This window comes from Mirounga leonina, unplaced genomic scaffold (assembly GCF_011800145.1).
Source record: "Mirounga leonina isolate KUSES-001 unplaced genomic scaffold, KU_Mleo_1.0 Mir_174, whole genome shotgun sequence".
NCBI classification, from domain to species: Eukaryota; Metazoa; Chordata; class Mammalia; order Carnivora; family Phocidae; genus Mirounga; species Mirounga leonina.
The window spans coordinates 77058569-77072807 of record NW_023270451.1 but is presented as its reverse complement, the minus strand read 5'-3'; the positions used below and the strand labels follow the sequence as shown (position 1 = coordinate 77072807).

General features: G+C 43.7%; 1 protein-coding gene across 3 annotated transcripts in view; it reads left to right on the top strand.

Annotated features, from left to right (window-relative positions):
• SLC37A3 (solute carrier family 37 member 3) overlaps positions 1-14239 on the top strand; it is a 47427-nt gene that overhangs the window by 14700 nt on the left and 18488 nt on the right. For 2 of the 3 annotated variants that reach the window (XM_035021225.1, XM_035021226.1), the window contains exons 4-6: positions 5205-5297; positions 8182-8265; positions 10537-10682. In XM_035021225.1, coding sequence (XP_034877116.1) covers positions 5205-5297; positions 8182-8265; positions 10537-10682 — 323 coding nt within the window. The remainder of the gene's footprint in view (positions 1-5204; positions 5298-8181; positions 8266-10536; positions 10683-14239) is intronic. The other variant, XM_035021227.1, reaches the window with a different exon arrangement.

Genomic DNA, 14239 nt, shown 5'->3' with positions numbered 1-14239 from the left:
GCAAATGGCAAGATTTCATTCCTTTTGATGGCTGCATAATATTCCATTGTATATATGCACCACATCTTCTTTATCCATTCATCTGTCGATGGACATCTTGGCTCTTTCCATAGTTTGGCTATTGTGGACATTGCTGCTATAAACATCGGGGTGCACATACCCCTTCAGATCCCTACATTTGTATCTTTGGGGTAAATACCCAGTAGTGCAATTGTTGGATCATATGGTAGCTCTATTTTCAACTTTTTGAAGAACCTCCATACAGTTTTCCAGACTGGCTGCACCAGCTTGCATTCCCACCAACAGTGTAGGAGGGTTCTCCTTTCTCCACATCCCCACCAACATCTGTCGTTTCCTGACTTGTTAATTTTAGCCATTCTGACTGCTGTGAGGTGGTATCTCATTGAGGTTTTGATTTGGATTTCTAGAGGGCTAGATTTCACACTCATTCTTGACTAGTGTTGTGTGCACAGTGAGTATGTCTAAGTGATCAAGTGACTTATCAGAAACCTTCAGAACAGGGTGGCCTTAGAGGGGTCGTGTGCTCTGACCTCTCAGCCAGAATGGAATCTTTCTTTGTCATTATTGAAAGATGCTCACTCACCTTCTGCTTTAATACTTCGAGGAAGTTCTTTCTTGTATTGAGGGAAAACTATTCTGCTGTTTAATTTCGATCTTGGGTTTTCTTTTTTTTTTTAAGATTTTATTTATTCATTTGACAGAGATAGACACAGCGAGAGAGGGAACACAAGCAGGGGGAGTGGGAGAGGGAGAAGCAGGCCTCCCGCAGAGCAAGGAGCCCAATGCGGGGCTCGATCCCAGGACTCTGAGATCATGACCTGAGCCGAAGGCAGCCGCTTAACGACTGAGCCACCCAGGCGCCCCTTGATCTTGGGTTTTCTTCTGAGCCACGCATAGTAGTCGATTCCTGCTACATGACAGCCTGCTGAATATTCAAAGAAAACCTCGGCAGGCTGAGGTCTGGAGGAAGCCAGGTACAAGTTTCCAAGAGTGTTTTTTCAGTGGAGTGCACGGGATGGATGTAATTCTTCTAGCAACAAGTTGTGACAACATTGGTGGAATCTTGTCTACTGGGGAAGGTTATTAGAGACTCAGCGCCCAGGGTTTTTATTGGGATTGGTCATGTAGGTGCCCTGTGCCTGGCACATACAAAAATTCCAGACTCTCAGAAGGAAAGCAGGTTCAGCATAAACCACATTGTTTGTACAAACAGTTTAGGTACAGTGAACCACTCTTAGCAGAGAAGGATGGGAACCCTCCCCAAATCCCAGTTCCCAGATGCCAGCCAAGGGGCTCACTTCACAAGTAGGCCCTTTTGAGGAGAACAGTCTCAGGCCTGCCGTGTTTTTTTTTTGTTTGTTTGTTTTTTAATTTTTTAAAATTTTATTATGTTAGTCACCATACATCACATCATTAGTTTTTGATGTAGTGTTCCACGATCCATTGTTTTCATATAACACCCAGTGCACCATGCAGTACGTGCCCTTCTTAATACCCATCACCTGGCTAACCAATCCCCCCTCCCCCCAGGCCTGCCGTGTTAACTCTTTCCTGCCAGTAACTATGTCACATTATTAGCTCTTATGGGACTTGAATTAACTTTTCTGCTTAGCTGTTTGTTTTTTTAGTCTAATTGCTGCTAAAATAGGTTTCACCATTCTGGTTTTTCAGAACTATGGATTAAGTAGTTTGGATGGATTGGTTATATAGAAGTCAAGTTCACACTGATCCTGGAGATGTTTGTACTTCCATCTCTGCCATCATGGACAGAAGTGCTGACCTTCTGTTCCTTTCTTTAGACCTTAAGGTCTGGTTTTTTTCCTTTCTGAAGCCCACTGCTGGGAGTGGAGCTGCTGGGGCCATCTGTGCCTTTCATTCTTCCTGTGCTTCTGGGTCTGTAACTGTCAACCCTGGCCTCCCTTTGAGACCTCCTTTCTTGGCCAAAGTGGGAAGCGTTCTTAGAACCAGAAGTTTATGTGGAATTATTCTGAAAAGTATTTTGCTTATATATTGTTAAACATTTCTTAAGTGTCAGCATCATCAAAAATTACTTTTGATAGCTTTCATTGTTATGCATAGCTATCTTAGATGCTTTACAAAATGAATTAAGCACACACAGTGTCTTTTCCTTGAGAATTTATAATGGATCCCTCTGATTTGCACAAACATTGAAAACAGCCAGTGAACATAACATAAGATCTATGTATAGAGATAATAAGGAGGTAATGGTTAAATTTGACAAGTCAGACAATTGACTGAAAATTGTAAACAGAATTTTGTTCACTAAATTAAAAAGCCTTACCTCTCCAGACAGTATAGTCCTTCCATGAGAATAGCGTGGGGAGCCTCCACTGTCCAGGAGAGGGAAGCGGGATTCAGGGTGTCCTCAGCTTTCCATCTCAAGCTCATCCACAGCCACTCTTTCCCTGAAGAACCTCACGTCAACTGATACCACTCACCGTAGGCAGAGAACAGACCCCTGAACGCAGGTCAGCATGAGCTCATCCTCTGCTCACCACTGCTGGAATCTCTTGTCAGTAGGTCCCCACCCCATGCCTCGCCCTCACTCGGTGATGAACATTCTCGCTTAGGAAACCCAAACCCACACTGTCACTGTTGTTATAAGCACACAATTTCGTGTTTCCAGGAAGTGCCTCAGCATGCCGCTGTTCTCGTAGATTCGTGCAAACCCTCCCCATCAGACACAGGAAAACCCCATGTTCATACGGGCCGGTGGGTTCACATGATAATTGTACATACACGCAGGCCAGCTTAAACCACTGAAGTGTATGGGGTTTCAGCATGGTAAAGTCATTTTGTCGGTGACTTTCACGAAACATTGGGTGATTCACTCCTTTGGACGGACCATTTCTTACTAACTGGTATACTTGTCTTGATTTTGACTTCTGTGACTGAAGTAAACTTTCTTTTCTAGGCTTTTGCTATTATCCTATTTTCTGTATCTTTGTGTTAGTCCTACTTGGTTTTTTTAGTTTTTGGTTTGGTTTTGTGTTCTATTTGTTAAGTAAGCCATCAAAAGTATATTTCAGCTGAATTCTGGCCGTGAAGCAGAAGAAAGCTGTTTTAAGTCTGTCAGTTCTTGGGAAAGCCACACCTGCAGGGAGTTTTGGTGACCTCTTGAGAGAATAAAGAAAAACTCCAGAAACTTCGAGCAGTTGCTTGAGGCCGTGGTCTCTAGCTCACGTTGGTGTATGCCCAACAGGGCTTAGTCCTGGGTCCTGATGAACATCAGGGTCAAAGTCTGAGGGAAAATGTGGCAAAATAACTCTAACTGGAGAACTTTAGGGCCCCACTTAGCACACTGATGGGGCTTAGCTTTGTAGGCTCTTCTCTGTCATGGCAGCAGTGTGTGAGGTGGTGTTAAAGGAGCAAGACCAGTGCCATAAGCCACACAGAAATGAGTCCCAATCCTTTAGAATCACGCTTTATGTATTTTATAATTTTACTTTGTTTTAAAGATTTTATTTATTGCTGATTGTGATTTTTCTTCTTAATATTCTAGAGTCAGAATTTCTTTCCTGTGACAACCCATCTCAGAAATCATTTATTCCTATAGTTCTCTAAATTTTTGCTCTGAGGATCCCAAAGAGCTTTTGGCTATGTGGGTTCATATTTTTAGATACTTAGTGTTTTAGAGACTAAAACTAGAAATTGAAAAAAAAAATACATCGGTTTTCAACAATAAAAAGGGGAGGCTTGCCTGGGTGGCTCAGTCGGGTAAGCATCTGACTCTTGATTTCGGCTCAGGTCATGATCTCAGGGTCTTGGGGTCAAGCCCCACGTCGGGTTCCACACTCAGCACAGAGTCTGCTTGAGATTCTCTCTCTCCCTCTGCCTCTCCCCCGACCTCTAAAATAAATAATAAATAAAATCTTTAAAAAATACATAGGTTTTTAAAGTTATTTTTAAGTGAATTAAATAAACTCATAATGTGTTAACATAAATAACATTTTATGAAAAATGATTTTTTGAAACAAAATCACTTAATGAGGAGAGTGGCATTGATTTACATTTTTGCAGATCTCATCATGTCTGGCTTAATAGAAGATAGTAGTTTTTCACGTCTGCTTCTGAATTCAGTCTCTTGCAACATGATCCTTTGAACTATACGAAGAGATTTTGACCTTTGACATATACATAGTGGGAAGGGGAGAAGTATTTTAATAGCCTTTTCAGTTAATTGTGGGCATTCATCTTTGTTACTACACCAGACTTTGACAAGTGGCAGTTTCTTAGAGGTTAGTTGCCATGTGGAATCTGAAACTGTATCAATTAACTTTTTATACCCTTACATTAAGACCCATTTGTCTGTCTTTACTTTGAATGGAATCTGAAGTGACAGGCTTATTTCGTTCTTTTTTGAGGAAATGTCTGCCAGATACCCAAATCTGAATAACTATAGCTTGTCTGTCAGTCATTCTTTCAAGTAAAAAACAGTCTCCTCGCTTGCACCTCACCCAGCTGCCAAGTGCTTTCCCTCAGTGCAGCCCCGGTACTTTGCTGTGCCCAGTGCTCAACACACTCCCCACTCCGGCACACAGGGTGTTAAAAATAAGTGTACTCAGGGGCCAGCTTTAGTAAAATTAACACTTTTTACTGCTCAACAACAAAAAAATTTTTTAAAGATTTTTATTTATTTGAGAAAGAGAGAGCATGCGTGAGGGGGTGGAATAGAGGGAGAGCGACAAGCAGACTCTGTGCTGAGCACGGAGCCCACGGGGCTCGATCTCACGACTCTGAGATCATGACCTGAGCTGGCATCAAGAGTCCAGCGCTCAACCGACTGAGCCACCCAGGTGCCCCACTACTCCACAAATATTTATTGAGCATTTAGCATGTACCAAGGATGTTCTTAAGTGAAATTGGCTTTTTTTTTTTTTAAACTGTGACCGTGGCTGTAAATATAGCGATTATTATTTTTTCCCCCCACTGCGTTTGCGCCATCAAGGGAAGAGTTAAAGGGCAAAAGCAGATAACATTTCAGTATCGTGCAAATAGCTTTGACCTTGCAGACCTTTTGGCATGAGTGCCGGTTTCCTCTGTTAAACCTCCCCAGGGTTCTGTGAGGGTGGGCAGAGGCTGTAGATGAGGGTGCTTTGAGAAAGAGGAAGGACTGACAGGTACCAGCGGGGACTGACGTGGTTCTTGTTGTGTTGCTCTAGATTTGGAACAGCAACCATTTGTTTCCCAGCGCAGAGGAAGCCACTCTTTTCCTCGGGACACTGGATACTATTTTCCTCTTCTCTTATGCTGTGGTAAGTTTTAGAATTTGGGGGTTTTAGGTTGAGGAAAGATGTAAATGGAAACGACTCCCAACCTTATTAAGTTTGTAAGGGATTCTAGAATTTGTTGACTAAGGAGAGTTCAGCATCGCTGAAGTTTATATTCTGTGTCCCTCCCATCCATCCATCCATCCATCCACCCACCCACCCACCCACCCATCCATTCCTTTATTCATCCATTTGACAGATATTTACTGAACACCTAGCATGTGCCAGGTCTGTGGGAGTTCATCGATGAGCAACACAGGAATAATCCCTAGCTTTATAAAACTTACATTCTTTTTTTTTTTTAAAGATTTTATTTATTATTTATTTGAGACAGAGAGAATGAGAGACAGAGAGCATGAGAGGGAGGAGCGGACTCCCTGCCGAGCAAGGAGCCCGATGCGGGACTCGATCCCGGGACTCCAGGATCATGACCTGAGCCGAAGGCAGTTGCTTAACCGACTGAGCCACCCAGGCGCCCTATAAAACTTACATTCTTGAAGTGGGATCTAAGGAAAACAAACAGTAATACAATGCTATACGTAAGCAAATAGAGAGTATGGTTGAAGGGGGTAGGTGCTGTGGAGAAAAAAGCAGGAAAAGGGGAATAAATAGCTGTGGGTGGGAGTTGTAATTTAAGTAGGATGGCTGGGGAAGACCTCAGGTAAGAGGGGATATTTGAGCAAAGACCTGACGTGGGTGAGGTCAGGTTGACTGGAATAGAGTGACAGGAAGTGAGGCCAGAGAAGGTATGGGGCTCAGACCTTTAGGGCTTTGGTCCCTTTATTTGGGCTTTGGCTTTAATCTTGAGTGAGATGAGAGCCCTGGAAGGTTTTGCACAGAGGAGTACCAGGATCTGCCCTGTGTTTGGACAGGCGCACTTGCTGCCCCGGGAGACTAGACCAAAGGGCAGAGACAGAAATAAGGAGACAGGTTAGGCTATTCCGATTTTGAGGTCAAGGATGATAGTGGCTTAGATCTAGGGTGGGAGTAACAGAGGTTGGAAGAGTAGGTTTTAACTGTGTTTTGAAGGTAGAATCTCTGTGTGGTTGTAGGGAGCAAGTCTGGTGGTTGCTGAAGTAAGGCTGTGGGAAGTGGTGGTAGCCACTGGACCCACGCACCGTGAGTGGTCCTCCTTTCCTCCCAGTGTCTGATTTCCTCTTTTGAAAATGTGTACAGTTACACAAAAGCCTTTTTTTTTTTTTTTTAAAGGTTTATTTCTCTGAGTGAGAGCATGTGTGCATGTGTAAGCAGGGGGAGGGGCAGAGGGAGAGAGAGAGAGAATCCCAAGCAGACTCCCTGTCAAGCTACACGGGGCTCAATCCCACAACCCCAAAACCATGACCTGAGCCGAAATCAAGGGTCAGACACTTACAGACTGAGCCACCCAAGTGCCCCATAAAAAGCCTTTTAATTACGAATGTCCAGGTGATGTGAAATACCCGGTGAAAGTCCTAAAGTACTCTCTGAATGTTTATTTGGGCAGTTATTGGAATGTCTTCTTCAAAGAGGAAACTTGTAGAAACAATTGGAGCAGACCTTCCATCATGTAGCCATGCTCCTCACCCTGGGCGTTTTCTGTATGAAATGCTAGTACAGGGTCATCCGGCTTTGGCTGGAGCACTCCCAGGGGTGCCTCTCTTTGAGCCTTTTATGGAGTATTTTAAGAAGCGGTGTAGTCTAGTGCAAAGACCAGCTCTTCCACCGTCAACTAGCTGTGTGAAACTTTTTTGAAATGGAATTTAACCTTCTTTTGATCTTTAGTTTCCTCTTCTATAGAGTTGTGATAATACCTATCCCTAGGATTAAATAGGTTTAGGAGATAAAAGGTACCACGAAATGTCAGTGATCATACTTCTTCTTTATATCGAGCTGCATGTTCTTCTGTAGCTTCCAGGTGTCATGCGGGCATTTGGAACAACACGGATGAATTGAATCCCCGATCTGAAACACTGAGAGATTTTCTTCACCCCCTTTACTATATATAGCATAAGACATGTGAGTGGCAGCTATAGAGCACAGAATCGAAAGCCTACAGGTGCCTCTTTTGAGGTTGTGACAGGTTGACCATAATAAGACACATCATGTAAATTTTCTCTAATGTGGATGTCATCAGTTGATCAGAAACGCTTGTATCTGGATTTAGGTTTTCGGTCAGGGTGTTGATTCATTTTACAGATTTATGGAAGAAACTTAGTGTATTGCCCTGGGCTCTTTAGTCTGCCTTGCTACCATGACCCAGGTTTTTATTTCCGGCCACTCAGTGGGAGGAAAGCAGAAGGCAGAACATTTGTACTTATCTTCAACTAATTACCGTCTGTGCGTCCCTACTCTCCCTGCCTCGTGAGGTCATGAAACCCAAAGGTCAGATTAAACAGGCAGTGCCTGTGCCCCAGAAGCTTCTGTGGTGCAGGACATGTTGTAACATACCTTGATTCAGAATGCAGATGGCTAAGAGCAGCCTCTGGGAATGCAGATAACTGATCTTTAAGAGTTGATCTGTTCTAGAAAATGAAATATATTTGTGTGCTTGTTTTATTAGTATTCCTAGTTTTGTTCCATTTTGTTTTTATTTTTGTTTTTCCAGTCTCCTTTTAGGCAGTGAGGGGGATCTACTTTTGGTAGAATCAAAGTTTACACTGGATTACGGTATTTTGGTGCGTGAGTTGGTTTATAGTATAATGTGCAGAAGCGCACTGTCGTTTCATGGAACGTTTGTGAAGCTGATGGAGACAGCTAGTCTGGGCATAAGAATGAAGTTTAATTTTGAGTCATGTTAGTGTTTTATTTCCCTAGTTGCTTGGCAAAACATCTTCCTTTTGTCAGGCTGTGTTGTTATTAAGAGCTGTAAAATAAAATGCTTTATTTTTAGGGCCTTTTCATCAGTGGAATTGTTGGAGATCGGCTTAACTTACGATGGGTTCTATCTTTTGGCATGTGCTCTTCTGCGCTAGTGGTAAGTTGAAAAGGTATTATCATCATCATCATCATCATCAATATCATCATCTTGGTCGGGTATTTTAGAATCCAAGTACCCCCCCCCCCATTTCTATATGTAGAATAGAAAAGTAAAATTAATCTTCAGGTTTTTTTATTTTTATTTTTATTTTAAGATTTTATTTATTTATTTGACAGGGAGAGACATAGCGAGAGAGGGAACACAAGCAGGGGGCGTGGGAGAGGGAGAAGCAGGCTTCCCGCGGAGCAGGGAGCCCAATGCGGGGCTCAATCCCAGGACCCTGGGACCATGACCCGAGCTGAAGGCAGACGTTTAATAACTGAGCCACCCAGGCGCCCCTAGGGGAGTCCTTTTAAAGTGAGGTTTGGATCAGGCCCCTTCCATGACTCAGCACCAGAGCCACACATAAAGAGTATACGTGCTGCCAAAGTGAGCACAAGAGCCAAGCATAAATAGCACTGCATTTGGTGCTCTCGAGAACCGGGTCATGGCCCGCCTTGACAGTCGTGTCTGTCACTACACTTCACCACTTGGCTCTGGCCAAACTATTTTCTGTGGTCCTACCGTATCCTGTGCCTTTCTGCCTCACTACGTTTGTGCTTGCTCTTCTTCCTGCCTTGAATGGCTCTCTTTTCAGCTCTCCATAGTCTCACTCAATGTCGCCAGCAAGTTATTGGCCAAATGGCACTTCCTTCACGATGTCTTCCTTTACTGACCTCATTCATTCTTAAAAGTAATCGGTTCCTCTTCTATACTCCCCCTCCTGTGTTTCTTTGAAGGCACTGAGGTTGTTGACGAGGAAGTCCACTGATTTCTGTATCATTCTTGCTTTCCCCAGGAGTCTGTGGCACGGTGGTTGAGGTCACAGATTTCCCAAGACCTGGACTCCCTGGGTGTCTGTCCCTCCTCTGCCCTTTCCTGGGTGTGATTGCTGTGTGCTTCAGCCTCCTCGTTTGAGTACCTCCCACCAGGGCTGGTAGGGATGGTTATATGGGTTTCTGTGTGTGAGGCTTGTGGAACAACACCTGCCTAATCAAGTGCCAGAGAGGCCAAGATCCACGTTTGATGCATCTTTTTTTTTTGAAGATTTTATTTATTTATTTGAGCCAGAGAGAATGAGAGAGAGAGAGAGAGCACATGAGAGGGGGGAGGGTCAGAGGGAGAAGCAGGCTCCCTGCCGAGCAGGGAGCCTGATGCGGGACTCGATCCAGGGACTCCAGGATCATGACCTGAGCCGAAGGCAGTCGCTTAACCAACTGAGCCACCCAGGCGCCCTGATGCATCTTTTTTTGTTTCCTAGCTCCTAGTGAGGAATTTTTGTTGGTTGAGTGAAAGCATGGAGTTCGATTAGACCCAATTTTATTTTTGCTTTCCAGTATCTGCTGTTTGAGAGATTGACGTACTTCACTTATTCATGGCCCGCTGACCCACACATATATACGTATTGTTTTAAAACCTGTGTACATTTTTGTTCTGTTTTTTCACATTTTTTGAAAAATTGAAGTATGCGCATAAACTCACCCTTCTTGGTGTGTAGTTCTGAGTTTTGACAAACGAGTATAGTTGTGTCACCACCACTCTCCCCCCCACCCCTCCCCCAGCCTCTGGCAACCACTGACCATTTTTCTGTCCTCATAGTTGTGCTTTTTCCAGAATGGAATCCTACAGTATTGTACATACTAGTTTTTAGCCCACGCATAATATTCCAAAAGAAACTTTGACTACCGATAAAACATCCACTTTAGCAAAATGCCAAGAAAAGAGCAGTGACTTGGCGAATGCTCCTGAATTACTGAGCAGATCACAGGTTACACTGGTTCTCTTAACGATTGCAGTAAGGACCGTAGCTGGCGCGTCCTGATCCCCACAGTGTGCATGGCACTGCCCTGACCACACATATGTGACCTCAGTCAGTCCCTATAATAGTCCTCCACACACATGCGCCTGGGGACGAGAAAATGGAAAGAGTTGTCTAATGAAGTTGAACAACGAGGATTGAACTTCTTAGAGCTTAAGCTACGAGTCAGACAAGGGTAATCTTGAACAAGCATGTGTTTGACGTCTCTGGTCAGTGGTGGCGGTCTGGTGGGTGTCTCACTCAGTGCTGCCCTAAACAGGAGCATCTGAAGAGTTGGCACAGGTCTCTTAGGACCTAGTCCTTTGAATGTGTCTCTTCACGCACAAATGTAGGTGTGGTAGGCAGTTCAGTGTCCCCAAAGGTGTCTGTGTGGATGTCACATGTCCCCTTTTCTTCCCTTCATCTCTCAGGTGTACGTCTTTGGCACAGTCACAGAATGGCTGCGTTTCTACAACAAGGGGTTCTACTGCTGTCTGTGGATTGTAAATGGCCTGCTGCAGTCCACTGGTTGGCCCTGCGTGGTTGCCGTTATGGGCAACTGGTTTGGGAAAGCTGGGTATGCCTCTCCCTTCCTCTTTAATTTCTCTTTTTAAGTGGTTTTAATTTGAGATTACTCAGACTTGTCATCAATTTAGTCGATCTTTTCGACACTACCCACATCTTTTCTCTGTTTTAGAAAGTTAGACTAGTTGAGAGAGAGAAGCTTTTGTGTTGGGAGTGCATTACAGGAAATGGTGTGGACTTGGGGGATGGCCTAGCCCAGTGAGGCTCATTCTTTTTCTTTGTTTTTTGAGAGAGAGAGAGTGCGCGTGTGCACATGAGCAGGGGGAGGGGCAGAGGGAAAGAGAGATCTTAAGGAGGCTCTACACCCAGCATGGAGCCTGATGTGGGTCTCCATCTTACAACCGTGAGCTGAAATCAAGAGTTGGATGTTTAACCAACTGAGCCACCCAGGTGCCCCGGTGAGGCACATTCTTTTTTTGTTTTTTAAATCAGAGAGAGAGAGAGAGCACAAGCAGGGGGAATGGCTGGCAGAGGGAGAAGCAGGCTCTCTGCCGAGCAAGGAGCCTGATGTGGGACTCCATCCCAGGACCTTAGGATCACGTCCTGAGCCAAAGGTAGCCACTTTACCGACTGAGCCATCCAGGCAACCCAGTGAGGCACATTCTTAATATTCACTGGGCCATGGTCAGATTTTGAGCGTGGCTAAGGCATTACATCTCAATTTTTAATAAAAATCTTCCCTTTACAGAACATAAGTAACATAACATGATAAAATAAATCTCACATGCCATCCCATCACGTGTCTTCCTGTGGGTTTTGCCTTCCCCTCCCCTTTTTGAGACTCAGTGGTCTAGTTTTACCTTCTTACATTAAAGGTGAAGAAACTGAGGCAAAAATTATCTATGGGACTTGCCTAAGATCACATAACGAAGACTCTAATAAGATGCGGATGAAGAATGCCAAACTTTGGGACTTAAAAGCCCAAATTGGACATTTTTCCCCTAAACCTTCAAGTAGTTGTCAGATGGTATGTGAGTTTATGTGTGATGCAGGCCATGGCATGAGGGTGGGCATCTGCTATAGTATCTTCCAGGCTACCAGGAAGAAGAGCTATATTTCATTTACAGCATGGAAAATAAGTTGAGATACCCAAAGACTTGGCTTTGTTGTTTGCCTTTTTGGTGACATTCTGATTTCAGGAATATTATTAATTTGGATTTCTTTCATTTTTCCTGGATAAATATTTATATATTGTGAGATACACATTTATTAACTGTTAACTTCGGATGAATCATGCCCCTTTATCAGGGTCATAGTTTTTATTTTCATTTTTTATTTTTTTTTAAAGATTTTATTTATTTATTTGCGAGAGAGAGAATGAGAGACAGAGAGCACGAGAGGGAGGAGGGTCAGAGGGAGAAGCAGACTTCCTGCTGAGCAGGGAGCCCAATGCGGGACTCGATCCTGGGACTCCAGGATCGTGACCTGAGCCGAAGGCAGTCGCTCAACCAACTGAGCCACCCAGGCGCCCCATAGTTTTTATTTTTAAAAAAAGATTTTATTCATACATAATCTCTACACCCATTGTGGGGCTCAAACTCACAACCCTGAGATCAAGAGTCTCACACTCTGTTGACTGAGCCAGCCAGGCGCCCCCAGGGTCATAGTTTTTAAGCAGATTTAGGCTTGGTCAAACTAACATGTACACTCGTGCAGTACCAAGCCCTTTCGCACATAGCACTGAGCTCAGTGCTGTGAGGAGCATAGCGTGTTCTAGCTGAGAACACTGGCCGTGACCTGCTTGAGATTGCACAGCTGGAAGCAGCAGAGCTAGGACTTCTGAACAAACTATTTTTCACTCTGCTGTGTTGTCTTCCTGTTCGTTTCTAAGACTCCTGTCTCAGTGAGGTTATAAAAATGTTTAAGGAGCTAAGAAATCTAGGGGCGCCTGGGTGGCTCAGTCGTTAAGTGTCTGCCTTCGGCTCAGGTCATGATCCCAGAGTCCTGGGATCGAGCCCCGCATCGGGCTCCCTGCTCCTTGGGAAGCCTGCTTCTCCCCCTCCCACTTCCCCTGCTTGTGTTCCCTCTCTCGCTGTCTCTTTCTCTGTCAAATAAATACATAAATTCTTAAAAAAAAAAAAAAGCTAAAAAAATCTAGACCTAACGTAGTATGATATTAATAGAGGGGCACCAGGCTGGCTCTGTCAGAAAAGCATATCACTCTTCATCCTGGGGTCGTGAGTTTGAGCCCCATGTGGGGTATAGAAATTCCTTATAAAAAAACCACATTTAAAAATATACGTATCAAATAGAATAAAATACAAATTTTGATGTTAAAAATATTAATTTGGGGCACCTGGCTTGCTCAGTTGGAAGAGCATGTGACTCTTGATTTCAGGTTCATGAGTTTGAGCCCCATGTTGGGTGTAGAGATGATTTAAAAATAAAATCTTTAAAAAACAAATTAACTCATTTTTCTTTTACCAGCCCTACTGCCATTGCCTATGTTCAGAACTAATCATTTTTCTCTGGGACTGTTGTAATAGCTAGTTTTCCTTCCATTCAGTTGTTTACCTTTTTCTCCCCCTTTTTTCTGATGGCTTTATTAAGGTATGTAATAAGCTGCACATATTTAAGACGTACCATTTGATGAAATTCAGCCTGCATACATCCTTAAAACCACCATCACAGTTAAGAAAATGGGCATATACATTACCCCCAAAAGTTTCCTCATGCCCTTTGGTAATTCCTCTCCTCCCCCCTCCTGTTACCTTCCGCTCCCTCCCATTGCCATCTCCAGGTAACTCTTGATCAGCTTTCTGTCACTTTAGGTTAATTTGCATTTTCTCAAACTTTATATAATAGAATCAGACAGTATATACTGTTTCTTGTCTACTTTCATTCAGTGTAATTATTCTGAGATCCAGTCATGTGTGCATCGATAGTTTATTCCTTTCTATAGCTGAGCAGTAATCGATTGTATCACAATTTATCTTTTCGCCTGTTGGTGAACATTTGGGTTGTTGTCAGTTTTTGGCTATTACAGATAAAGCGCCTGTGAATGTTTGTGTACAAATTCTTGTATGAACATATGCTTTCATTTTCCTTGGATGAATATGTCAAAGTGGAATGGCTGGGTCATATGGTAGGTGTGTGTTTATCTTTTTAAGAAACCGTGGTCGGGACACCTGGGTGGCTCAGTCAGTTAAGCGTCTGCCTTCGGCCTGGGTCAGGATCCTGGGGTCCGGGGATTGAGTCCCATGTCGGGCTCCCTGCTCAGCGGGGAGCCTGCTTCTCCCTCTACCTGTCACTCCCCATGCTTGTGCTCTCTCTCTGACTCATAAATAAATAAGATCTTTAAAAAAAAAAGAAAGAAACCGGCGGACTCTTCCAAAGTGGTTTTTACCATTTTACATTCCCATCAGCAGGGTGTAAGGGCTCTAGTTGCTATGTGTTCTTGCCAACACGTATGTGTGGTCTTTTCTCTTTTAGCTATCCTAGTAGGTATATAATACATCATTGTGGATTTAATTTGCATTTCCCTAATGTCTGATGATGTTGAACACCTTTTTATTTGCTTATTTGCATCATGTTTTTGTGTGCATGAAG